This window comes from Dendropsophus ebraccatus, chromosome 1 (genome assembly GCF_027789765.1).
Source record: "Dendropsophus ebraccatus isolate aDenEbr1 chromosome 1, aDenEbr1.pat, whole genome shotgun sequence".
NCBI lineage: Eukaryota > Metazoa > Chordata > Amphibia > Anura > Hylidae > Dendropsophus > Dendropsophus ebraccatus.
In genome coordinates this window covers 105,303,721-105,328,852 of record NC_091454.1, presented here as the reverse complement: position 1 = coordinate 105,328,852, position 25,132 = coordinate 105,303,721, and the positions used below count along the sequence as shown (strand labels likewise).

Below are 25,132 nucleotides of genomic sequence, written 5' to 3'. Positions count from 1 at the left end.
GTCTGAGTCTAAACATGTATATGTTGAAAAATGACAAGAACTTGGTCACTAGGTGACTATATTCTGGCCATTAACGTCTGCGCAAATACATTGGCATCACATTTTAACAGCATGTCGATGTATTCATGTAAACGAAAGGCAAATCATGATGTGAACATATCCCAACAAGAGGTAAAAAAAAAAACTGGTGTGCACTAAAATTACTTTTGAAAGTATACAGTATAAAATTATTATTGTAATAATATTGTTATACTGTATAGCACCATAAAGTGATTAAACCTATCAGTAACATTTTGTAATGTCTTCTTTAGGTCATATACGTGGCCAGTATGCAACAACATACCTTACAGGAATTTACTCAATGTACTGTATAACTCTAACACAGGAAAAAATGAAACAAACAAAGCCTTAATTAGTCTACAGAGGCAGACAGAAAACTTCAGTATAGGTTTATGCACAGCAACTACAACTCTAGCAGTAATGTGATTTGTTGTGTCAGGAGATATTTTCAGTTGTGGAACGAGGACGTTTGACTTCAAATGCATAAATCTTAAAATATTGTAACAGTTATTTGTTGTTTTAAAAGTCTGTTTTAAAGGAACATTAAAAACGTTTCCTCTTGCAAAGTGAATTAAAAGGCCTTTCGAGCATTGCCATATATGTAGATTTTACTCTGTGCTTTCTCCTGTGCTTAACACTAGGAAGGAAGGTTATTAAAACTAAACCTTTTGTTAACATAACTCATCAACCAATCCCAACATAACCATCAGGTAGTCGTCTGTGTACACTGTGAATTATTAAAGAGAGAAGCTCACATCCCAGGGAACAAATAGTCCTAACATTTTTACATGACAGCATGTTTCCACACATTTATCAAATAACTTACTCTGAACACGTTAAACCTTTTATTGTGCACATCTAACCTTGTACATTGAATACATGCATTATGTGTTACATTTTAAATATCACTAGGTTTCAATCAGCAAGGACCTTACAGTGAAAGGAAAGAGATTACATGACATTAGCATACATTACAAACAGTATTCCAGGAGTCACTTATAATATGGTATCTATGTTGCAGAACACATCTTAGTGTCTTTGCTTTACTCAGTGGGGGAGATTTATCAAACATGTGAAACAAGTGAAACTGGCTCAGTTGCCCCTAGCAACCAATCAGATTCCACCTTTCATTTTCCAAAGAGTCTGTGAGGAATGAAAGGTGGAATCTGATTGGTTGCTAAGGGCAACTGAGCCAGTTTTACTTTACACCATGTTTGATAAATCTCCCCCAGTATGTCTATCAGGAATGACTAGACAAAAAAATGACATGAAACAGCCTATGCTTTAAAAATAGATTTATGACGTCACAGAACATCCTTACAGGGTTCTCAAGTGAAACTGCACTTATTTCTATTTAGTCCGCAACGAGGGATCAGAAAACCACACTTATAGGATTTGTGAGAATATATTCATGGGTGCCCATATTTTGTGTATTACACTGAATCTTTATATACACTATGCTGTATGTATATTATTATTGCAAAACACACATACATATATGTCAGATCTATGATATGGCTTGGAGACTGGGTAGCAACAGAAGTTCTAATACTCAGCAAACTAAAATGTGGTGAACGTTCTCTTTGTTCTGCATTCCCTCTTCTACATGAAACCATTAGCTAATTGGAGTTTGTGACATGTTAATGTATTTATGTGTATGCGGCATGTATGCCTATCAAGCAACAGACAACTGATACTATGTAGTGCACATTCACCATGTGAGAGCACACAAATACGTGGTATAGGACAATAAATATATACCAAGGTCTAAATGTAAAGTAGATTCAGTCCTGCAGACACTTCATCAATTGCTCCCCGGTTGCTTCTTACCAATCCAATACAGTTTACTCCTCCTTGCTATTTGTTTAGTCGATCTTTTGTAAGAAGTAGCAATTCTCAGCAAGACTGAACCTACACCTCAATAGTATAAAAATAAAGAGAGAAGCTGGAAAATGAAGCTGCATTTATTAGCAGGCGTGTACTATTCTATAAAGGTTTAACATTGCTAAATAAATTTTAGTTCTCTCTAGCGTGAAAAAGCCAACTAACTAATAGTGCATAATTACATATTCATATATATAGGGAGCACAAGTCATCATTTATGACAGTGTCCAATCTGATTGCCGTCCTTCCCGTGATCAGTATTAATCTGGTTGATGTGGGGAAATACCCCTACTTTTTGTGGACACCACATTGTGTAAATTCTACCTATAATCTGTCTTTGATAGCAACAGATGAGTACAAAAGATCACTGCCATGTACATTATCTATAAGTAGTACTTATATGAATACTCTTGTATGAGCAGCTAATATTGAAGGCACTTCACATTTGTATGTAACTACTGCAGTTCACAAATAATCATGTTGGCATGATTGGTGGCAATTTTAGGCATCATTTATCTAAATACACTGTATGACCAAAGCACTACTACTGAAAATCATACATACCTGAAATGCCTATCCTCAATGTATATGTATGGTCTATATGTTTGATTTTGTGAAAATGTATAAGCAAAGAAACCAGTTACATAAATGAAACAAAATTATGACAGTCATCTTAAACAAAAGCAGCATATATCATAGGCATAATAAAAAAGGCCCCTCACTTCTTCAATGTATAGTGTAATACAAAAAATGCTTGACTAGACCCTATTAGAGAGTTTTTAGTAGATAAAGAAGGCACAAAGGGGAATTTACCAAAACATAAAAGTACAAAAAACAAAACAAAAAAAACAAAACAAAAAAACACACCAAACAATGTCTTTGTTGCTCATAGCAACCAATTAGAGCTCAGCTTTTATTTCTTAAACTGCTCTGGAAAAATAAAAATGCTCTGATAAATCTGCCTTTATTATTCACATGCATTATAGGTAATAGAAGATGTAAAATAATAGAAGACGTAAATGTGTTGAATGTGTTGAACGTGAATAAAAGCAAATATCTAAAATCACGAATCAGAAGTGTCCACTATAGTTTTCACAAATCAAGCATAGTAGATGGTAGATGTGGGTTAGCATTGGCATGTTACCTAAAGCACCTTCATTCATAAATATTCTGCACCGGGAAATCATTTTTCAGGTTAGATTTTACAGTGTATGATGGTCATAGCAAAATATACATTTTTTATAACCTGCACAAAATCTCACAATACAAAGTACAAAATATCTGCAGCAATAGCCATCTAAGAAGAAGACTGGTCAGTTAGAACATTGGCAGAATAAGGATTGGCAGAAAAACAAACAAACAAAAAAAAAACTAAGAAAAAAGCTAAAAATATTTCTAGATTTTATAGATTGCTCATGTTATACATTAACAATTGACATTATAGATGACTGGAGCCAGTGTAATTCATTACATAGAAATAGCTAGAAACTAATAGTGACCTTACTATGTGAAATATGGTAAATATCTGATATAGAAATTTCATTGATAAGTAGGCAGTCATTTCATTGGCATTATTTTTACATAGGTATCACAGGACCACTGTTAGGTATACTTTTTAGCTTATGTATCCATTCTTTGGTGATGCTGAAAGATAGGTCATATATAACCTTGTAAGAAGATTCCATGTAAGTATATTTGAGTCTTGACCAAAGTTGATCAGATAATCTTTACCAGTTATGACTCAAAGCTTGGCACAGAAATCATAAAGGAGCCCTCTTTAAAAGAGTATACAGAATTCCATAACAAAATATAGATATTTACATTTGTTGCCTTTTTGCTATTTTTTTTTCAGCGTAACCTCAATGTGCTATCTACTAATGTTATTCATCTATACTGCAGAATTTTTTCACCAAATATAACATTTACCATAAACTAACTCTTTTGTAACATCATTTTGGTTGTAAGCATGTCATATAATATGAGTATAAAAAAAATAAAAGTATATCACACTGAGCCAGTAAAAGGACTCACATAGCTGATAAACCTTTGTTTAGACAAAAATCTTCTACGAGGATACAAACTTGCCCCAGGGCACACACTTTAGTGACTCTTTGATCTTACATCAGTGCACATAAAATGTTTTCTGATATTTATTCTTTACCATATATTCTGACTTGGTTCTTTACCATATATTCTGCACTTTTCTGAGTGTCACTTATACTTCTTTGCGTAGAGATATTCGAACAAAGCTGAATATCTTGCCAAATGCTTCGAACAATGGGTCGCAGAATGTGTGGATGCAGATGGAGTAGATCCGGCTGATGCACTGAATTTCAATCAGGTAGCCCTTTATGCATGGCACAACAGCCCAGATATGCAGGAAGGACAAGATGGCAAAGTAAATGCCCCAGATTAATGACAATGGAATGCCAAAGATTGCAGACAGCAGGCGATAGAACCAGTATTTTGTCACAGTGAAGGTGGTGAAGCTTGCTTTCCAGATACCATCAAAGCTGTGTGTTCCCTCGGGTTCAGCAATCACATCTACAAAATCAATCTAAATAATAGAAAAGAAAAGGTATTACATACGGAAATACATGGCAAATCATACCATACAATATTTTAAAGTTTCCAATAGATTATACTTTACTTAAAGTGTACCTGTTCCAAATAACTTTTCGCATGTCATGCAGTGTTGTACTGGCCCACCAGAGGACCAGAGAATCCAGAGGTGGGCCCCAGCTTTAGAACCTGCACAAACACTTACTAACATGTTGTTTCTCCCTGTTTCTTCATTGGTAGCCCCCAAGGATCATTTCCTCTGGTGGGCCCCAGATACCCCAGTCCGACACTGATGTCATGTTAACAGTCTTGATCGTTATTGGGCTGGGTGTTCATCTCCCACTGGTATCAGTTGCTTGCAGAAATGTAAAGTGAATGCACTTAGTGCTTACTTCTTTGTAGTGGTCTGAACACCCAGACCCTGTCCGATCAAACCTTTTGACTTGTCTCTACCAAATGTTAACAGTTGTTTTTTAAGTGGACTTCTTGCCATGCAATGCCCATGACATAATAATTCTCAAACATCTTTTCTTATAGCTCTGTGATGTGCTGTTCCTCTATTATTCTTACTATAAATATATGACTCAATAACCAACTGGGTGTTATTGGTTGGTGGCATGGCCCTATAGTGTCAGATATGTAGGGACACACTTCCAATTTGTAACACCCTGTTGGTTATTCAGTCATACATTTTAGTAAGAATAACTGAGGAATGGCACAATACAAACCTATAAGGAAAGATGTTCCAGAATTGTTATTTTATGGGTGTTGTGTGTATTTGCTAAAAAAGACAGTCTAGGAGTGGTGACAGGTCCCATTTATTAGGTACAGGCTTATTTTGTATTACTCAAGTTCATTATTACTCAAGCCAAAAAAAGAAAGCAACTTTGCAAGATCATAAATATGTTATTTTGTGTCTTTCATCTGCCCTCCTTTTACATACAATAGAAGATGGGACAAATAGAAGGGTGGAACACATTGCAGCTGGATAATACTAAACTAAAAATCTACTTTCACACATCAATATTTTGATCAGTATTGTGCATTGTGTACATAATCAGAAAAAGTACCATGTGGAAAATTGCCCCTTTCCATGTTCTAGACCCACTCCTAGTTTTCTCTTCCAAATGATGGTGCAAAATATGGACCAAATGGTGGGGTATGGCTTTTATAAAACCACAGAAGCCTGTTTAGGACCTGAATACCCAACATGGCAGAAAACCTCTAAACAAGAGTATTTAAATTTATATGAACAACTATTTTATGTAAAGATTTATTTACTTTAATTGAGCACATTATAAAAAGTTAATCCTGTAGATTCATATCATTATAGGCAACGCTGAGGTTACCAGAAAATGCTACCAATATTTTCCATGCTACCATCCAACATGGCTGTAAAATAAGATATTAAAATGGCATTGGTTACAATGATGTGGATGGAATTAGTCAAGAAGTAATTTTTCCAGTGGTTATCAATACACAATGAAAGGGTTTGGAGCTGTCAGGCAGAAATAATACATCTTATTCCAATAAGATTTTGTAGACAGTACTTCATAAAACAAGTACATTTAGTCCTCTACATGAGCTTAAGAAGACCTGTAACTATAAGACATTATTTGCTCTAGGAGACATCTTAATCGGAAAGTTTAGTCTCACTGCCAGTTACACAACTCCGGCGTTCTTATAGGAAAGTAACATTTTATCTTGACAGATGAGTAAATACAATATCCGTTGATAATGTTAACACATCCAAGCTATTCATATCGTGTTCACATTTTTTCTCTAGTGAGAACTATTTCAAAGGTTACAGAATTGCCTATCAAAATTATACAGCAGAAAATCATTAAATTGCCATAATAATCTGCAAAGTTAGCTTCATCTGATATTAAATAAGTAAATCTATATTGCAAATAAAATTGCAAATAAGCCGCTGTTACACATGGGAACGACTTTCTCCAGCAAATGACTTTTCATCCAATTTTTTAGCTATATCTCTGATAGACCGCTCCAGAATTTACATATATATTTTTCTCCCATCAAATCCTTAGTTTGATAATATTTTTTATGATGAATTACAGAAATGAGTATCCTTCAGTTAGTTAACGAAGATGGTCTAAGGGCCTCACCTCAATCAGCATAGGTAGTATGTCATATGTAATCAGAATAAGGCGACGCGTTTTGCCCATCAGCAATGCAAGGGATCTTACTAAAATTACTTAAGTTTGATGGAGAAACTGAACAGTATAAAACAAGCTGCTATATTGGTTAAGGGAGCTGTCATTTCCTCGGAATGACATCAAAGGGATTCTTAGATGAATTATTTCTCAGAATTGCCACTGATATTTTATTAGTAACAAAGTTTTACATTTTTCAATTTATTGGAAAAAAAATCCTAATAACATTCAGACATGCCAAGCCATCCGAAATGTCATCTGCATTTTAATATCCACTTAATGGAGTTGAGTAACTCAATTCTAAAAATAAATAAATAAAAACTTATATTTACTCTAGCAGCGATTTCCAAATTATCCACTCAGTCCATCTGTATGGAATATTTAGTGACTTTGTGCTCGTTGTTAAAATTAGTTTAGGCTTGGAGTAAGGCAATTTTTCTGGAATTATTCAAGGTTGACAATCAAATACATTGACTCAAAGGACCACTCAACACCATATCTTTATGAGTGGTTATATAGTACATTCAACCGACAGCAGAGATGTTCTTATCTGGGAACGTCTACAGTAGTCAAGAAAAATGGTGGAACATGCTAAAAATCTGCATTTGGCTTCAAAGTGTATTTGATCAATTTAATCATGTCTACAGCTGCAAATAAATAGAATATTGTAGGAATACCATAATAGTTTTGTTGTTTTATGGACATTATATGTATTTCACACAAGTCATCTTCACAGATCGCACAGACTTTATTGAATCATGACAACAATGGTTGCCCTCGAGACTTGGAATTCTCGTCATTGGGGATTGGTGACATTGAGATTCTCACCTGTTTTGTTTATGAATTGCATATTGACACAAATAAAGGCTTGTTTATTTACCCATTAATCCTGCAATGTTTTGATTCCACTTGAGAATCCACTATTGATGGGTCAATAAACAAAGTCTTTATTTCATCACTATATTGGATTGCCATGTACTTCATCTTTGTCTTGGAGTGGAGACTTGAGCCTGGCTGCCCAGAGGCTATGCACCCAATAGCGTGAAGCTGGTTTGGCTGCTAGCCAGCACAGTGCCCTTCAGTGGTTGCTTTATATCTTTTAAATCAGATGGACATATTAAGTAAAAAAGCAAAATTAGAAAGTAATTATTTCCTTTATTGTGTAATTAGTACTTTATGGGAAGGGGTTTTCCTATCTTATAAAGTCATGGAATATTGGCAGGATATGCCATCACTTTATGATCAATAAGGGTTCAATCTCTGAAATCCTGAGGATGGAAGGAAGGCAGTGCCACTGCTAATAAATAATGCTGCAACCTTATTATCCTCAGGATGTCTCAGAGGTCAAACCCAATATTCATAAGGTGATAGCATATCCGTGTGATTTGCTATAATATTGAGAGCAAGATAAGAGTAACCATTTTTACAAATATATTCAGAAGAAAAATCCAAAAATCCAAATCCGCAAATTAACTGACTGCAGTGGCAATGCATTAAAATCAATGGAAAGACGGACGTCTAATGCACACAATGTATGGAATAACGGACGTTTTCACTGCGGACGTCAAAATAATGAACATGATCATTATTTTCAGGCATCTTATGCAAACAGCGGACGTTTTTTATTAGTTGTTCACACACAGTTTTTCTTTTCTCATCTCTCTTTCTCCGTTTTTACTATGAAATTCAATGGACTTTTTAATTAAGCCGCACCCAAAGTACAATTAGTAACCCCAAACTAGAATAATGTACAAACACCATTCATTGCACTAAGGGGAGGCCAGGCTGCTAAATAACGTCCATGATTTTAGACTGAAAACGATAGGCATCATTTTAAACAGAGTTAGAAAAAAACGTTGTGTGAACATAGCCATACAAAGGTCCTGAATACATTTAATAGCTATGTTTTTATATACATAAACTTTTGTCTTTAGCTTTGGGCCACGGACGCACAATGTATGTTTTTGGCCATTTGAGGGTGATTTTTTGGGAAAACCGTCATTTTGTACCCAATCAATGTCTCTTTGTAGAATAATGGCTGTTGTTTTGAAATAACAGCCATTATTTGGGTTTAAAATGACAGCTGTCAAACTGCCAAAAACAGGAATTGTCCGAATATAAGCAGCAAGGGATGAGGAAGACATAGGCATACTGGGAGCTAATTGTTTTTCTGTTGTGGACAATTGCTGGCTGATGATTAAACAAACTATAAAGCTATGACTGCTGTCACCAATGACTTCCTCCCTGCTCTGTTTATATATGCACAAGTGAGAGCTTTGTTGTTCCTTTTCATATCTTATTCTAATCTCATTGTAAGCAGACATTAAAAAGAAGACCTGGCAATGCCTATCCTTACTTAGCATAAATCACTCAGCTGGAGGCACAGTTTATTAGAAAATACCAAGGAACTTCACAGAGCTTTTGCCTTTAAATAAGCCATTAACTGCCACGATCGGCCATAAATATATCTTAGGTAAAACCCACAAGTCTTACTTTCTTTTGAATGATCATGCCAACAAAAAAACAAAAATTTATTTATTTTTAAATTATATGCTGGTTGGATCACTGGCAGTGTCTTTTCTACAGATGCATTTCTAGAAATGCATCTATATATATTGTATGTATTGAACAAGCCATGCATACAGTGTTTTTATTGGTTTTTAATTTAATAGAAAAAAATTGCCTGAAGAAAATAGCAAGCATAATCTTCAATCTTCTGGTGCAGCAATGACAGTTTTTTTTTTTAATAAACCAAGTCTAGGACCCATCCCTTGGTTTTTAGCTAAACCTCAATTCAGAGAGATTTAGGTACATACATTTCTTCCTTAATTTTTCTCTGTTGGCTAAGGGCTAATTCCTGGCTGTTTTTAAACACTGAGTTTGACCCACCCTATGTTTTGTAAGTTATTTTTGTTTGCTTTTCAATGCACAATTAATAAAGTAGCATAATATTTTATCTGCCTGTTAGAGGAGGGCTGGCCAGGATTGGAAAGTAGAAAAAATAGTAGAGAAGACCCGGCACTCACCAAATAATTCTTGCTAACTTATTGTAGTGCAATAGGCATCAGGTGCACCTGATGCCTATTGCACTAGAATAAGTAAGCAAGAATTATTTGGTGAGTGCCGGGTCTTCTCCACTATTTTTTCTGGATACCTACTACCTCGAACACCACACTTTGTAAGTGCCATCCTTTCCATATTGTTCCAGAATTGGAAAGTAGTCCTGGAAACTTATTGTTTTGTAAATTCTAGACTTGGTTTATGAAAAACTGTGAATGCAGAAGATTTCTCTTTCTCTGTAAGTTTCCTTTTTAGACTAAAAATAATTAGAAATACTGTATAAATGCAATGTTCAATACAATGGGAAAATACTGGATATAGAAACCCCTATAATGGACATGTGCACTCTCAATATCAACAGTGATCTTTGTAAATATCTTCTGCAGGTTATAATGCTTATGCATTAAGACTTGTACATGAACTGTGCAGTATGTGGCTCTGAGGGTGTGTGCACTGAATTTATCAATATGGCACATGACTGTGAGAGGGTACAGCCCACTCTAACAAAAATAATACTTGCTCTTGTTCACCACAATAAGTTACAATTTTGCTTGTGTCTAAAAAAGGGTCAGAGGACCACTTGATAGTTCGCAGTGGCATAGCTACCATAGAGGCAGGGAAGGCAGTTGCTATGGGGCCCTTGGGGGGAGGGGGGCCCGGGGATGCACAGGAAAGATAAGATCCTCCTGTGTCCTTCTGCTTAACCCCTTATGTACTGCAGTGTATAAGTGACCCAGTGTTCTGTTACATGCTGCAACACAAAAAAGGGTAAATAAGCTAAAGACAATTAGCTCTCTGCTTCACTGCTCTGATGTATAGTTAAATACAGTGGACGAACAGAACAAGCAGCCATTGGCTCTCTGCTATGCCAGTCACTGTTGTGGCTGCATGTAGGATTCTGCCTATGGCCACCAGAGATTTTATTTTTTGGCCACATCACCGAGTATATATATTGTATAGTGTGTACGGGAGGGGGGCCCTATACAGTTTTTTGTTATGGGGCCCCATAAATCTTAGCTACGCCCGTGATACTTCGGCTGAATTGCATTTCTCCAGTTACATGAAGTTTCTACTAAAAAATGTTGAACACTGAAACAGAAATAGACTCTTTTTGTCTGTTTTTAAACATGTCTTCCACTCAGTGTCACACTCATCCTTGTAAAAAGCTAATGACGTGTGAAATATTGTCTCTTCATTATGATGTTAATCCATCTGGTCTGTAACAAGCACAAAACATCAGTGAGAACCCTTCCCATAGTCATAGTTTAGCATTGACTCTCTCATCCCATAATACTTCCCACTCACAAATCTGGCCTGAATCCCAAAATAAATGCCAGGTCCTGGGAAAACTGTCACGAAACCTTAGCGTTATGCTGAGATATATTTAGCTCAATACATCATAAATATTGTTTACCAGTGGGGATAAAATGATGTATAGGTGCTTACATTACTTCTCTTTTCTTTCATCTTGTTTTAGTCTTGCAGCTCACTGCTTGGTAAATGAAAAGACATCCAAGGTCTTGTAAGGAATAGATTTAAAACTCTGATGGCAAATGTCATATTAAGCAAACAGTCGAATAAGAAATGGATCACAATTAATATGGAAAGAAAAATCTTTCACTCCAAACTAGGATAAAGTTTATGCCAACTATCCAAAGCTTTGTCAGCCAGTGTACGCAAAGCAGAGCTTATGCGTATAACAACTAAATATTAGTACTAGATGGCCACCAGTCTGTTTGCTGAACTTGTAACTTGAATTTTCTCTGACGTGCATTTGTCAGAGATGCTTTATTATTGTCTTATGACCTCCAGCATAAGCTCTGTTTAGGTATATCTTACAACTATTGGAAATAAAAATGCACATGCAATCGTTTTCCTGAGGGGTAGCTTGACTATTAGCAACTAGATAGCATGATGTTCTGATTGTACACAGTATATATTTAGGGAAAACTTCAGCCAAATTTTAAAAATGTGGCAGCAGCCAGAGGCTGGGGGAAACATAAAAAAAGCTCCGCTTACCTCTCCCCATGCCCCTGCAGTACCGTGTCACCGACTCCTGGACCCCCGCTGGAACTCATTTTCCATTTCGTTGTCGCAACCCATGGGAAAGTACCCAACCCTGCTAAAGGACTGCTCACTCAGCCCAGTCATGACGTCACTAGAGCAGGAGATCCAGAAAGCTGGTGGGGGTCCAGGAGTGTTAAGGCAGTGCTGTGAGGGCACTAAACAAGTAAAGATTCTTTATTATGTTCTCCCCTGCCCCTGCCTTTTCATGTTGACCAGTCTCATCCTTTAAAGGGGTTATCCAGCATAAGAAAAACATGGCCACTTTCTTCCAGAAAAAACACAACTGTCGTCTCCAATTTCGGTGGAGTTTTGAATTGAAGTGAATTGAAGTGAATGGAACTTAATTGTACACCACACCTGACCTGAAAACATGTCATGTTGTTTCTTGAACACAGTGGACACGTTTTTATAAAACTGGATATCCCCTTTAAGGCTATGTTCACTCACAGTAAAATGATACCAAAATACAGCTGCAATTTTGAGTGAAAATAGAACATGTGTAAAAAAGTAAAAATAAAATGACAATTTTTTGCAATAACAGGTTCTAATGTAATTAGAATGTAATGAACATGTTCACTATCTTATTGGTTGTAATCGATTACAGCGGTTATTTTATAAGGTGTGCACTACTGGGCAATTTCTCATTATTGTGCATTATTAGACTGAAAATATTGTTGTGTAAACTTAACCTAGATCTTCTTGTTGAAACAATTTACATGGCTGAGCTTATTTCAGGCATGCCCCCAACTAGAGGTACAGAACATTGCTTATACTATAGCCAACATCAGAGGCTGAATCATGGGTGTGACATCTATGCTGTGTTTTTAAATTTGTTTTTTTTTGTTAAGAACTGGATTTTATTAGCTTATTTCTGTACTTCTATTGCACAATTGATACATTAAATAAAAACACAATTTTTGTATTTAGTTCTACTGTTCAGGACCCATGAACCATTATAGACATCAGTGTGATGTGGCCCTACAAGGTTGAATGTGCATGCCACATTCGATAGCACTTCATAACAGCACTTTATGTATACACTAAATTTTTAACTCCACATTATTGTTTACTCTCACTTCATTATCACTTTTCACTAGTATGGCATGTTCTACACACTTTTTATCTTTGCATATAGTTATATATATTTTTATATGTAGTTATATATTTAATGTAACAGAGTGTATGTTTCAGTATCTGTTTTAACCCCTTAAAGCGACTCCGTACCCACAATCTGACCCCCCCCAAACCACTTGTACCTTCAGATAGCTGCTTTAAATTCAAGATCTGTCCTGGGCTCCGTTTGGCAGGTGATGTAGTTATAGTGATAAAAACAACTTTTAATCCGGCAGCGCTGTGTCTAACGGCCGGGGCTTACATTTGTATATGCATTAGGCTGGCACACCTTCTCTGTCCTTTCTCCCCACCCTCCTCATCATTAGGAATACTCCAGGCAGATTGCTTCCTATTCCCCACCTGTGTGTATAATGAACATGGGCTGGATCATTAATACACCTGTGCAAAGCTCAAACAGCAGTAAATGTTCCTGGATCATTCCTAATGATGAGGAGGGTGGGGAGGAAGGATGGAGAGGTGGTGCCAGCCTAATGCATATACAAATGTAAGCCCCGGCCGTTAGACACAGCGCTGCCGGATTACAAATTGTTTTTATGACAATAACTGCATCCCCTGCCGAACGGACCCCAGGACAGATCTTGGATTAAAAGCAGCTATCGGAAGGTACAAGTGGTTTGGCGGGGGGGGGGGTCAGATTGTGGGTACGGAGTCGCTTTAAGGACCGGGCCAATTGTCAATTTTTGCGTTTTAGTTTTTTCCTCCTCGCCTTCTAAGACCCATAACTCTTTCAATTTTTTTCCTACAGGGCCATGTGAGGGCTTGTTTATTTCAGGAACAGGTGTACTTTGTAATGGTTCCTTTCAATCTGCCATAAAATGAATAATTTTTTTTTTTTTGGGGGGGGGGGGGCATGTTTACAGTAAAAATTGCATTTTTCCTTAATTCTATAGGTCAGTCTGAACACAGCGCTATGCAGGTTTATTAGGTTTTCTAATTATTTTTAATAGCAGTAAAACTTTTTTTTTCCCAAATAGGTATATTTAAAAAGGTCCTATTGTGACTGTTAAAGTGCTTTTATTTTTTCATCTAAGGGATCATCATTTTGTGTGCCATGATCTTTAATTTTTATTAGTAACATATTTTTTCTAGATTAAACATATTGATCGTTTTTTGTCAATTTTTTTATACATAAAATGTAATTTAAAAAAGCAATCTCTGCGGTTTTTTTACCACTTTTTGTTCACGCCGTTCACCGTGCAGAAACAATATTATAGATTAAAGATTTTATTTTGGTAATTTGATGGTTTGGTATTGTGTCGATTATAGTTAATTTTTGTTAATCACATTCAATAGAGTCGCTGTCATTTATGCTGACTTTTATCTTGATACTTTTAATACATACTTTCTTCAAAATTATCCCTAAATAACTATGACTATAATGTATCTTTTCTGCATTAGGCTATGGTCACACAATGACAAAAATAGAGAAAAGGCGTCCGCTTTTGCAATTTAAAGTAACGTCCATTTTTGCAGCGATTTAACTGACTGCAATGCAATGCATTGAAGTCAATAGAAAGACGGACGTCCAATGCACACAATGTATTGAATAACGGACGTTATTGCCACGGAGGTTAAAATAATGATCCTGACAATTACTTTTGGACTTCTTTTGTAAACAGCGGACGTTTTTTATTAGTTGTTCACACATAGTTTTTCTTTTGTCACCGTTCTTTCTCCATTTTTATTATTAAATTCAATGGACTTTTCAATTAAGCCACATCCAAAGGCCAATTAGTAACCCCAAACTAGACCAACACCAGTCATTGCACTAAGGGAAGGCCAGACAGCTAAATGACGTCCGTTATTTTAGACTCAAAACGGCGGACGTTATTTTAAAAGGAGCATAAAAAACGCAGTGTCTACATAGCCTTAGGCTGCATTCATAATATGATTTTGTGTTTGTTTCACTGTTTATGTTTCAGTATGTTTAATTTCCAAGTACAGATAAAAAAGAATACAAAGTGCTTCCTTATGGCTATGTTCACACAACGTTCAAAAAAGAAAAAAAAAGCGACCGCTTTTTGTGTTTAACCCCTAGACGACCCAGGGCGTATAGTTACGCCATGGAAGTCTGTCCCCAGACGACCTAGGGCGTAACTGTACGCCCTGGGTGTTTCTCCCGCTATGAAGCATGCTCCGGAGCGGAGCGCGCTTCATAGCAGGTGGGGGCCGGCTGCAATCAGCAGCCGGGACCTCACCGGTAATGACACGCTGCAGCGATCGCGCTGCCGCGTGTCACTAACTCCTTAAACGCCGCGCGCCCGGAGTCCCCTGTCACTTACTGATCGGGACCGCCGGAGGTCTCTCACCTGCCTCCGTGCGGTCCGATCGGCGATCTGCTACACTGAGCCTGCACAGGCAGGCTCAATGAGCAGATCGCTGATAACACTGATCAATGCTATGCCTATGGCATAGCATTCATCAGTGTATAAATCAAACTAATGTATGTAAAAGTCCCCCAAAGGGACTTCAAATGTGTAAAAAAAAAAAAGTTAAAAACACCAATACACTACCCCAAAGCCCCTCCCCCAATAAAAGTTGAAATCACCCCCCTTTCCCATTATATAAATAAAACATATAAAAATAAATAAACAAATAAACATATAATATACCGTAGCGTGCATAATTGTCCGATAACAAGCGTCATTGCGAACGGTAAACGGCGTGCACGAAAAGAGGGAAAAAAGTGTGCGGATTACCAATTTTATGTTACATTATATATAAAAAAAATTAATAAAAAGTGATCAAAACGTCCGATCTCCACAAATATGGTATTAATAAAAACTAGAGATCATGGCGGAAAAAATGACACCCCATACAGCTCTGTAGGTGAAAAAATAAAACCGTTATAAGTGTCACAATAGGCCCATTTTATTTATAATTAATTGCCAAAAAAAAGGATTTCATTTAAAAAAAATATATATAACATTAGAGAATCTGTGTAAACCTGCATGTGGTTGTGTTCGGACTGACCTATAGAATAATAGTATCATGTCGCTTTTACCATATAGTGCATTACGTAGACACAGGAACCCCCCAAACGTTACCATATTGCATTCTTTTTTGCAATTTCACCAATTTATATCTTCATAAATAATATATTTGGAATTCCATCATACATGTTATGGTAAAATGAATGACGCCATTACAAAGTACAACTATTCCTGTAACAAATAAGGCCTTACATGGCCCTGTAGATAAAAAACTGAAAGTGCTAGAGCTCTTAGAAGGGGAGGAGGGAAAAACGGAAACACTAAGATCAAAATTTGCGCGGTCCACTGGGTCATTTTGGGCCTGGTCCTCAAAGGGTTAAAAAGACGTCCGTTATTGCATCAATTTAATTGGCTTGACTAAAATGCATTGAAGTCTATGGAATAACGGACTTTTTTTTCAAACATTGTATTTGAATGCGTCCACCTCAAAAGATGTCTGTCATTCAATACAATGTGTGAAAAAGACATCCGTCATTCCATAGACTACAATGCATTAGTAAAGCCAATTAAATTGATGCAATAACGGACGTCTTTTTAAACACAAAAAGCGGATGCCTTTTTCCTTTTTTGGACTTTGTGTTAACATAAGCCTATCTCTACAATCTGCTTATCAGCCTGCTGCCTTATAACTCACTGATGCTCCATGCCGCTCCTCCCCAGATGCTTGGAAAAGCTGGATTCAGTCCTTCTCCAAGTTTCCCAGGACTGGATCCAGCTTTTTCCAGCAAGTGAGGAGGAGCAGCATGGAGCGGTAGTCAGTTAAAAGGCAGCAGGCTGATAAGCAAATTGCAGAGATAAAGTGATTCCCTTCTTTATTACTGTAAATTTACTCATCCTAATTGCAATCCTTTTTTTTTAACAATGTAAATCAATGGAAAATGTATGCTAACATGATTTGTTTTTACCAGCTGTTAAAAGGATTATCCAGCACTACAAAAACATGGCCACTTTATTCCAGAGACAGCCCCACTCTTGTCTCCAGCTTGGGTGGGCTTTTGCTGTTCAGTTGTATTGTAGAAAATGGAGCTTAATTGCAAACCCCACCTAAACGGGAGACAAGAGTCGTGTTGTCTCTGAAAGAAAGGGGCCATGTTTTTGTAGCACTGGAAAATCCCTTTAATGCAATGTAAACCTTATTTAAATTAACCGTTAGATAATACAATGACTGGAAGAAAGCAAAGACGTTCACTTGAAGCAGAACCTAATGGATGGTTACCAATCTTGACACAACAGTTATTTATTGTTCTACCAGGTTAGACAACTTACTGTCAGCTTCCCCTGTGCTGCTGAAACATGGCTTATTATGTTTGCCAAGTGCCAAATTCATTTCTTATCGTCCTCCATACAGAATGAAACTCTTTCACCTTAAGCTGTTATGGAATGTTCATCTTTTCCATTCTAGATTAGAAGTTTATCAGTAGACAAGCCCAGAAGAAAAATTCTTCCAGTGTTTTCATAAATAATATTTTTCTTAGCAACAATATGAAGCAATATAAACTAATACACTGGAAGAGGTTTACTGAACTGGAGTTTTAAAAAAGCAGAATGTATTTAGTAAGTCTTCTGTAAATAACTAGTATAAGAAGTTTCTGAGACATGTTTCAAGAAGAGCCACACAAATAAAATGGGAGTCACAACTTTTTGGAGGTAAGACAACAACTGAAAAACTCCCCAAACTCATGTACTGTAACAGAACCATATTTGTCCCAGTTACAACAATAGAGACTTAAAGTGAATGCTTCATCTAAATCCGCCATGTCAAACTCCTGCCCGCGGGGCCAGATTTCCTTAAGCTGGCCAGCAGGACGCCACAGCGGATTATAATATGAGCGGTCCTGACGGTGGCCGGATCGCCCATATTATAATCTTCTTGTCTGCAGATTACAGGGGAGCCGGAGAGATGCCCAGCCTACTGTCATTCTTTGCCAGTGTAAAGTGGGAGCATCGCGATAACTTGTGAAGAGCTGAGGATCTCGCTGCTTCCTCTGGTGACTGTCACCCATACTAATATTTCCTTTATTGACACTGCGTAGGAAGGAGACATAAGCTCTGAAATCGCCACGCTGCCAGCCTCTGCTCTGAGGACATACCGCAGCCTTAACCAGCTCTGCCTCTCTCAGTCATCCTTAAGAAAATTGTGAATTGTGAAGCAAGTATTGTGGCACTATTGGGGGAATTAACTACTTGTGGGTCAGTATTGTGGCACTATTGGGGGGGCAGTATTGTAGCACTATTGGGGGAAGCCAGCTACTTGTTGGGCAGTATTGAGGCACTAGTGGCATATTTAACTACTTGTGGGGCAGTATTGTGGCACTATTGGATGAGTTAACCACTTGTGGGCCAGTATTGTAGCACTACTGGGGGAATTTACTGTATGGGGTATCTATTTTGTGGGGTCTACTTTATGGGGCAGTATTAAAGGGTTGTATTAAACTAATACTGCAAGGGCTACAAGAAGGGGCGTTATTACCTTTATGGATAGGGAGCTTGTATATAGGTGGGAACGAGATGCTATAAAAGTGTGCTCCGCTGGAGTCCACGTCACTGCTGTACATATCGCTCATGATGCTGGATGCTTCCTTTCACAGAGGAGACAACATACTAGGCCATAGCCCAGCCTTCCCCATGATGGCACAGGCAGCATTGACGTGGATACTTCCATCCCTAAAATTTCACCCGTCCCTCTCCCTTCCTATCCTACACTTTTCATGTCATAGCAATTGGCCCGCAACTATGTACAGTTTTAAAATTTTTGGCCCACTGTGTATTTGAGTTTGACACCCCTGATCTAGATTATTTTATTGTTTACAGTAAGCTACTGAAGTCCCCCCCCCCCAAATCTTCTTCTATGTTCTATTAATAAATTTTTCATTACATTTTTATTAAATTGTTATGGGGGTAGCTATTTTGCCTGAGCTGTTTTTCCACAGCATTTAGTGATGTTCTTTACAGCATGCTTAACCCCTTCGTGCTGCAGCTAGTTTGGGCCTTAATGACCAGGCTAATTTTTCAAAATCTGACCTGTCTCACTTTATGCTCTTATAGCTCAGTGATGCTTTAACGTATGCTAGTGATTCTGAGATTGTTTTTTTCGTCACATATGGCACTTTATGTTAGTGGCAAAATTTGGTCACTACTTTGTGTGTTTTTTGTGAAAAACATCAAAATATCATGAAAAATTTTAAAAATTTGCATTTTATGAACTTTGAAATTCTCTGCTTCTAAAAAAAGAAAGTCGTAGCACATAAATTAGTTACTAAGTCACATTACCAATATCTCTTCTTTATTCTGGCATAATTTGGTAAACATATTTTACTTTTTTAGGGTGTTACGGGGCTTAGAATTTCATCAGCAAATTATCACATTTTCGTGAAAGTTTCCAAAACTGATTTTTTTAGGGACCAGTTCTTTTTTTAAATGGATTTAGAAGTCTGGTATCCTGAAAACCCACATAAGTGACCCCATTTTGGAAACTACACACCTTAAAGAATTAATCTAGGGGTATAATGAGCATTTTAACCCTACAGGGGCTGGAAGAAAGTATTCACAATTAGGCAGTAAAAAAATGGAAAATTAAAATTTTCCAATAATATATACGTTTAGATTAAAGTTTCTCATTTTTAAAAGGAAAATGAGAGAAAAAGCACCCCAAAATTTGTAACGCAGGTTCTCTTGAGTACAACGGTACCCCATATGTGGGCGTAAACCACTGTATGGGCACACAGCAGGGCTCAGAAGGAAGGGAGCGCCAATTAGCTTTTCCAATGCAGATTTTGCTGAAGAAGTTTCTGAGCGCCAGGTGCGTTTGCAGTGCCCCTGTAGTGTCAGCAGAGAGAAAAACCCCCATAAGTCACCCCATTTTGGAAAGTGCACCCCTCAAAGAATTCATCTTGGTGTGAGGTGAGCATTTTGACCCCACAGGTATTACAGGAAAGTATTTAAAAGAAGACAGTAAAAATGAAAAACTCGAATTCTTCCAATAATATGTTTGTTTAGTTTGAAATTTCTCAATTTCACGAGGAACAAGAGAAAAAAAGTACCCCAAAATTTGTAACGCAGGTTCTCCTGAGTACAATGGTACCCCATATGTGGGCGTAAACCACTGTATGGGCACACAGGAGGGCTCAGAAGGGAAGGAGCGCCAATTAGCTTTTTCAATGCAGATTTTGCTGCAGAAGTTTCCGAGCGCCAGGTGCGTTTGCAGCGCCCCTGTAGTGCCATCAAAGTAAAATCTCGCCATAAGTCACCCCATTTTGGAAAGTGCACCCCTCAAAGAATTCATTTTGGGGTGTGGTAAGCATTTTGACCCCATAGGTATTAGAGGAAAGTATTCAAAATTAGACAGTAAAAATGAAAAACTAAATTTTTTCCAATATCATGTTCTTTTAGTTTGAAATTTCTCAATTTTATGAGGAACAAGAGAAAAAAAGTACCCCAAAATTTGTAACGCAGGTTCTCCTGAGTGAAAAGGTACCTCATATGTGGGCATAAACCACTGCATGGGCACACAGGAGGACTCAGAAGGAAAGTAGCGCCAATTAGCTTTTTCAATGCAGATTTTGCTGAAGAAGTTTCTGAGCGCCAGGTCCGTTTGCAGCGCCCCTGTAGTGCCAGCGGAGTAAAATCTCGCCATAAGTCACCCCATTTTGGAAAGTGCACCCCTCAGAGAATTCATTTTGGGGTGTGGTGACCATTTTTACCCCACAGGTATTAGAGGAAAGTATTCAAAATTGGCCAGTAAAAATGAAAAACTCGAATTTTTCCAATAATATGTTGGTTTAGTTTGAAATTTCTCAATTTGACTAGGAACAGGAGAGAAAACGTACCCCAAAATCTGTAACTCAGGTTCTCCTGAGTAAAACGGTATCATATGTGGGCATAAACCCCTGTATGGGCACACAGCAGGGCTCAGAAGGGAAGGAGCGCCAATTTGCTGGAGCAAAACCGCAGCTAGTAATGGTTATAAGAATAGCACAGTTACTAAAATAAAAAAATAAAAAAATTAGATTACAGGTAATGTGGGGTGGTTACGGGCAACCTGGGGTGGTTATGGGCAACCTGAGGTAGTTACAGGTAATCTGGGGTGGTTACGGACAACATGGGGTGGTCACGGGCAACCTGCTGTGGTTACGGCAACCTGGGGTGGTTACGGGCAACCTGCAGTGCTTACAGACAATCTGGGGTGGTTACGGGCAACGTGGGGTGGTTACGGGCAATGTGGGGTGGTTACGGATAAACTGAAGTGCTTATAGGTAATCTCGGGTGGGTACCTGTAATCTGGCATGGTTACCGCAATCTGGAGAGGGTCATTGGCAATTTGGGGTGGTCAGAGGCAACATGCAGTGGTCAGAGGCAACCTGCGATGGTCGGAGGAAACCTGCGGTGGTCAGAGGCAACCTGCGGTGGTCAGAGGCGACGTGGCGTGGTCAGAGGCGACGTGAGGTGGTCAGAGGCAACGTGGGGTGGTTACAGGCAACGTGGGGTGGTTACGGGCAACCTGCAGTGTTTACAGACAATCTGGGGTGGTTACGGGCAACCTGCAGTGTTTACAGACAATCTGGGGTGGATACGGGCAACGTGGGGTGGTTACGGATAAACTGAAGTTCTTATAGGCAATCTGGGGTGGATACCTGTAATCTGGCATGGGCACCGCAATCTGGAGGGGGTCATTGGCAATTTGGGGTGGTCAGAGGCAACGTGGCGTGGTCAGAGGCAACGTGCGGTGGTCAGAGGCAACGTGCGGTGGTCAGAGGCATCGTGGCGTGGTCAGAGGCAACGTGCAGTGGTTACGTGCAATCTGGGGGGGGTTACATGTAATCTGGCGTGATTACGGGAAACCTGGGGGGGTTATGTGCAACCTGGAAGGGTTACAGACAATCTGGGATTGTTACTGCTAAACTGAAGTGCCGATAGGTAATCTGGGGTTGGTAAATGTAATTTGGGGTGGTTACGGGCAATCTGGAGGGGGTCACTGGCAATTTGGGGTGGTTACAGGCAATGTGCAGTGGTTACGGGCAACGTGCGGTGGTTACGGGCAACGTGCGGTGGTTACGGGCAACGTGCGGTGGTTACGGGCAACGTGCGGTGGTTAAGGGCAAAGTGCGGTGGTTACGGGCATCGTGCGGTGGTTATGGGCAACGTGCGGTAGTTATGGGCAACATGCGGTGGTTACGGGTAATCTGGGGCGGTTAGGGGTAATTTGGGAGTAAACTGCAATTATTACTATAATAAAAAGTGTGTGTTTTATTTTTTTGTATGTTTGTCACTTTTTGTACTTTACACATTCATTTTCACTGTATTACTATGATTACTGTGATATTTTCTATCACAGTAATCATAGTTCAGTGACAGAGACCAAATTGGTCTCTGTCACTTTAAATTTTCCAGAGTTGGCTGGTTGTGAAGCGCATGCGCACTTCATAACCAGCCAGGACGTCAAGGAGGACGGAGCTCCAGGATCAGGTGAGTATATGGGGAAGGGGGGGGTGACTGGGGGACGGGGGGGACGGGGGGGGGGGGGGGCGACTTGGGGGGTGGGGGGACATCACTTTTTATCCCCTGTCACCAATCATTTATGGTGACAGGGGATAAAAAGTACCGGCGGCACATGGTACAAGCGATCAGCGGTATATAGTATATACCGCTGATCGCTTGTACCGGGACCCCACAGGGGGGTCCCTGATGACTGCCCCATGCTCTCCGCTACCTGCCATCGCCGTAAAAAGCTGATGGCAGCAGAATAAGGACCCTTAGTGACCGCCGTAAAAAGCCGTATCGGCGGTCACTAAGGGGTTAATGGAGACAGGCACAATATACTGGAGCTGACCCTATTTACTTGTATAGAAAAGTTTTCAGCCATGATTTGTGACTTGTGTAAAGGTCATTCTACGGAAATGGGGGAAAGCTAAGATCCAGCCATCATCTCCTGTGAGTGGTCTCACACTGTGTAATCTTTATATTGCTGTCACTTCTCAATGTAATCTTGTGTGTGATGATAAGGAGGAGACTACTAAAAAGTAATATTTACAGAACCTGAAGTCTCAGCTTATTAGGTTTGGCCAGCTCTACATATAGCTGCCACTGAACTGGAGCTCTCTGCATCAGTTCTCAATGGGAAAAGCACACAGATTTCATGACAACAGTGATGACCACACCCTTATTAGTCTATGCTTGATATACTGTATATGCCATATAGAAACATAGAAGATTATTGTCAGAAAAAGATCTAGTCTGTCCTTAGTTTTCCTTAGAATAGCTATAGGTTTATCCCAGGCATGTTTAAATTCATTTACTTTGGGATTATAAACCACATATGTTGAAAGTTTCTTCCAAGTATCTACTACTCTTTCAGTAGAGTAATATTTTCTCACATTGTTTCTGATCTTCCCCCCAACTAACCTCAGATTTCCCCCATTGTTCTTGTGTTTAGTTTTGTATTAAGGCTATGTTCACACACAGTAAAATAAAAAGCCAAATACAGTAGTAAAATAGGAAGTACTTTTAATCTAGTAATGTCCTAAATTCCATGGAAAGACACCAGTCTGTGCCTACATTGTAGAAAAAAAACACTAAATATCTTTTTACAATGTGTGCATAGACGGCTGTTGTTACTACTTGTGAACCTAGCCTAAACGTATGTTCCTCCGAAACCTTATTTAGCTCTTTAACATTTAAATGGCTCTTTAAAAGCACATTTATTATAAAACAACATGTATGGCCTCTTAAAGGGTTAGTGTGGCGCTCCCCCCCCAAAAAAAAAAACAAAAAACACAGGCACACACAGAATATACTGTATATACTTGCCATCCCTCTGTGACGATCGTCGTTTAAATCTCCTGCCGGCCGCATCTCCGCCATTTTCGGTCGTTGTCCACACTTCCGGGTCCGGGTGCAGTGAATGGGAGACAAAAGGCTGCTGCGGCGCATGCGACCGGCAGCCTTTTCATTGGCTGGAGCGCATCACATGGCTTCCAGCAAGCTCAGTCAATTAGAGCTGAGCAAGCTGGAAGCCATGTGATGCGCTTCAGCCAATGAAAAGGCTGCAGGTGCGCATGTGCACCAGCAGCTTTTTCCTCTCCAACTCATTGCTGTGGAAGACAGCAAAGAGGAAGGAGGCCAGGCTCGCCCCCTGCTGTGACGACATCGACCTTAGATGGCGCCCGGGAGAAGAGGATGGGGTCGACAGTGTTTTGGGGAACGGGGCCAGACTGCTTATTACACACATTAGAAAGTTATATAACTTTGTAATGTGTGTTAATTAAGCAGAAAAAGTATAAATGCCGCACTACCCCTTTTACTATTATTCCCTGTCAGCAAAAGGATACACATTCCAAAACTGTCTGGGTATTCCCATAAAATCCAATCAACTCTAGTAAAAAGCTGAGCAGCTATTAGTTGCTACGGACAAAATCACACCGTTTTTTTCAGACATGTTGATAAATCTGGGCCTGTGTATAAAACAAGCCCTAGGGTCTAATATTTTGGGCATATGCTGCAGTGTTAGAGCTATTTTAATGGAAACTTTTGTTTTGTTTAACAAACCTGTTTTTTATTACTAAATTTCTATAAGCTCATTAGATTAGTTACATTTTTGGGGATTCTTTCGTTACTGTTGATTCATTTTTCAAGTAAATAAATCCTATCCACTTTCCTGCAGCTGCCTAACAACAGTTTGGGAAAAGTCGACTCACATAGATGAGGCACTGCAGAAAATTGGAACAAGTAGGTGTAAGTGAGTGGAGAAAAAAATAGAAACTGAGTCATCTTAAAGGAAACCGAAGGCTGAAATATAGCCTGACATACATGAAAGATCTTCTACAAGCACATGAGAAAATTTCCCAAGAAGCTGTTAAAGCAAAGTAGTGTGAACAAATAGAGCTTGAACAACTACGTATAGCCAAGCAAAGTAGTTCTATCTTTTTATCTATCTCTATGGGAAAATATTATTCATTTAATAAAACTCTGCAATCAATCTAATAAACAGTATAAACTGGGAAGATTCGAGTTCTAGCAGGGAATAGACAGCCACAATGCGGAAAACATATAGTAACAAAGCAGAAAAACAATTGCTAGCTACAGTTACTGCACAAGTAATGTGATAACTTTTTATTCCTCGATTTGTTTTAATAATATGTAAATATTTGTACTTCCTATAAGATAAATGTAACCATTAGATCACAGTGCTATCTTTATGTTAAA

At 38.6% G+C, this 25,132-nt stretch overlaps 1 protein-coding gene across 1 annotated transcript in view; it reads right to left on the bottom strand.

The window, feature by feature from the left end:
• Nucleotides 1-892: 892 nt before the first annotated feature.
• The window catches only part of CAV1 (caveolin 1), a 57,755-nt gene continuing 33,515 nt past the window's right edge, over nt 893-25,132 (bottom strand). Inside the window, exon 3 of the mRNA XM_069976378.1 lies at nt 893-4,501. Coding sequence (XP_069832479.1) covers nt 4,160-4,501 — 342 coding nt within the window. The 3' untranslated portion in view covers nt 893-4,159. The remainder of the gene's footprint in view (nt 4,502-25,132) is intronic.